The sequence below is a fragment of the Malurus melanocephalus genome, unplaced genomic scaffold (assembly GCF_030028575.1).
Source record: "Malurus melanocephalus ecotype Western Australia unplaced genomic scaffold, MMel_1.1 scaffold_790, whole genome shotgun sequence".
In the NCBI taxonomy this organism is placed as follows: domain Eukaryota; kingdom Metazoa; phylum Chordata; class Aves; order Passeriformes; family Maluridae; genus Malurus; species Malurus melanocephalus.
In genome coordinates, this window is record NW_026624022.1 from 106,998 (window position 1) to 108,354 (window position 1,357).

General features: G+C 40.0%; 1 protein-coding gene across 1 annotated transcript in view; it reads left to right on the forward strand.

The window, feature by feature from the left end:
• Positions 1-1,357, forward strand: part of MCF2 (MCF.2 cell line derived transforming sequence) — a 41,305-nt gene that overhangs the window by 25,518 nt on the left and 14,430 nt on the right. The window contains exon 15 of the mRNA XM_057385115.1: positions 352-418. Coding sequence (XP_057241098.1) covers positions 352-418 — 67 coding nt within the window. The remainder of the gene's footprint in view (positions 1-351; positions 419-1,357) is intronic.

Here is a 1,357-nt window from a genome sequence, read left to right on the forward strand (position 1 = left end):
TTCCATCACCCCAAATGTTGTTATTTCTGGCCAGTCCTTGCCCCTCCCTGTGCTGCTCCAGCCTGACCCAGTGTCCTCTCCTGTGCTTTTACCTTTGGTTATTAATGAGATCATGAAACGTTTTGGGCTCCTTGAACTGCACTGATCACCTGGGGGGTTTCTATAGACATGACAATAATACACTCCTGTTTGTTTTTATTTCAGCCATGTCATAAATGAGCTATAAATGTTTTTTTATAGACATGACAATAATACACTTCTGTTTGTTTTTGTTTCAGCCATGTCATAAATGAGCTATAAATGTTTTTTATAGACATGACAATAATACACTTCTGTTTGTTTTTATTTCAGCCATGTTATAAATGAGCTTATAGAAACAGAGAGAGTGTACGTGGAGGAACTCTTCACTGTTCTGACGGTGAGTGCTTCTCCAGGCTGTTCATTCCCATTGCTGGTGATGGTGCAGAAAGGCACCTGCCMCTGCCAAACTGAGCAAATAGTGACAGGGCAGCTTTCCACCAGACTGYCAGATCCCCAGATAGTCATAAATGCCCAAGTTTTCTCCAAGGTTTTCTTTGTTGGAGGCATCTGCAGGAACAGTTGGTGTCAGGATGAGCTTTTCATCCACAATGAAGGAGAAGCCTTCTGTTTGTACACAAAAGCACTGGTGATTAGTCTTAGCAATGCCTGTAAAATGTACAAAAAGCTGTTTCTTTTTACTGTTCCCTAATTTCTTTTACTTTTAGAAGACAAAAGAAAGAACCTTGTGTTTTATCCTTGGGAGAATTCTATCCCAGTGCTGTGGAGTTCGTGACTGTATAAAGCACATTTCTTTAGAAAGCAGATTATGATTTCTCATACTGTCCTTTTAGACACTTCTATTTTATTCCAAAATAACTCTTGCTGATGGCCAAAACACATTGGCTGTTAAATAGCTCCCTCCCCTCACATTCCTCTCACCCAGGAGCAAGCAGGRTATAAATCTGTTGGACTGCAGGTAGTTACACGTAATTTCCCTGCACTGATTGGGTTTTTTGTTAAACCACCCTCTCTGTGATGAATCAGTTGGCAGGCACACAGATTTATTACTGTGCACATCAAGTCTAGATAGAGAAAAATGGACAAATAGACTTCAGTTTTCTGAAAATAGTATTTCCTTTAAAGAGGGAAGGCTGCTTGCCGGCCTGAAATAAAAATGACTAATTTTCCAGATACTTATCATCTATTGCATCCTTAATCAACTACAAAATGCCTGCTTAGTATAAGAGTATTGATTGCAGCCACAGAGTGAGTGTGAGGGATTAGTTTGGAAAGCCAGAGGAGGTGTGCAGTACATATTGAATACATTTTTTCTGCT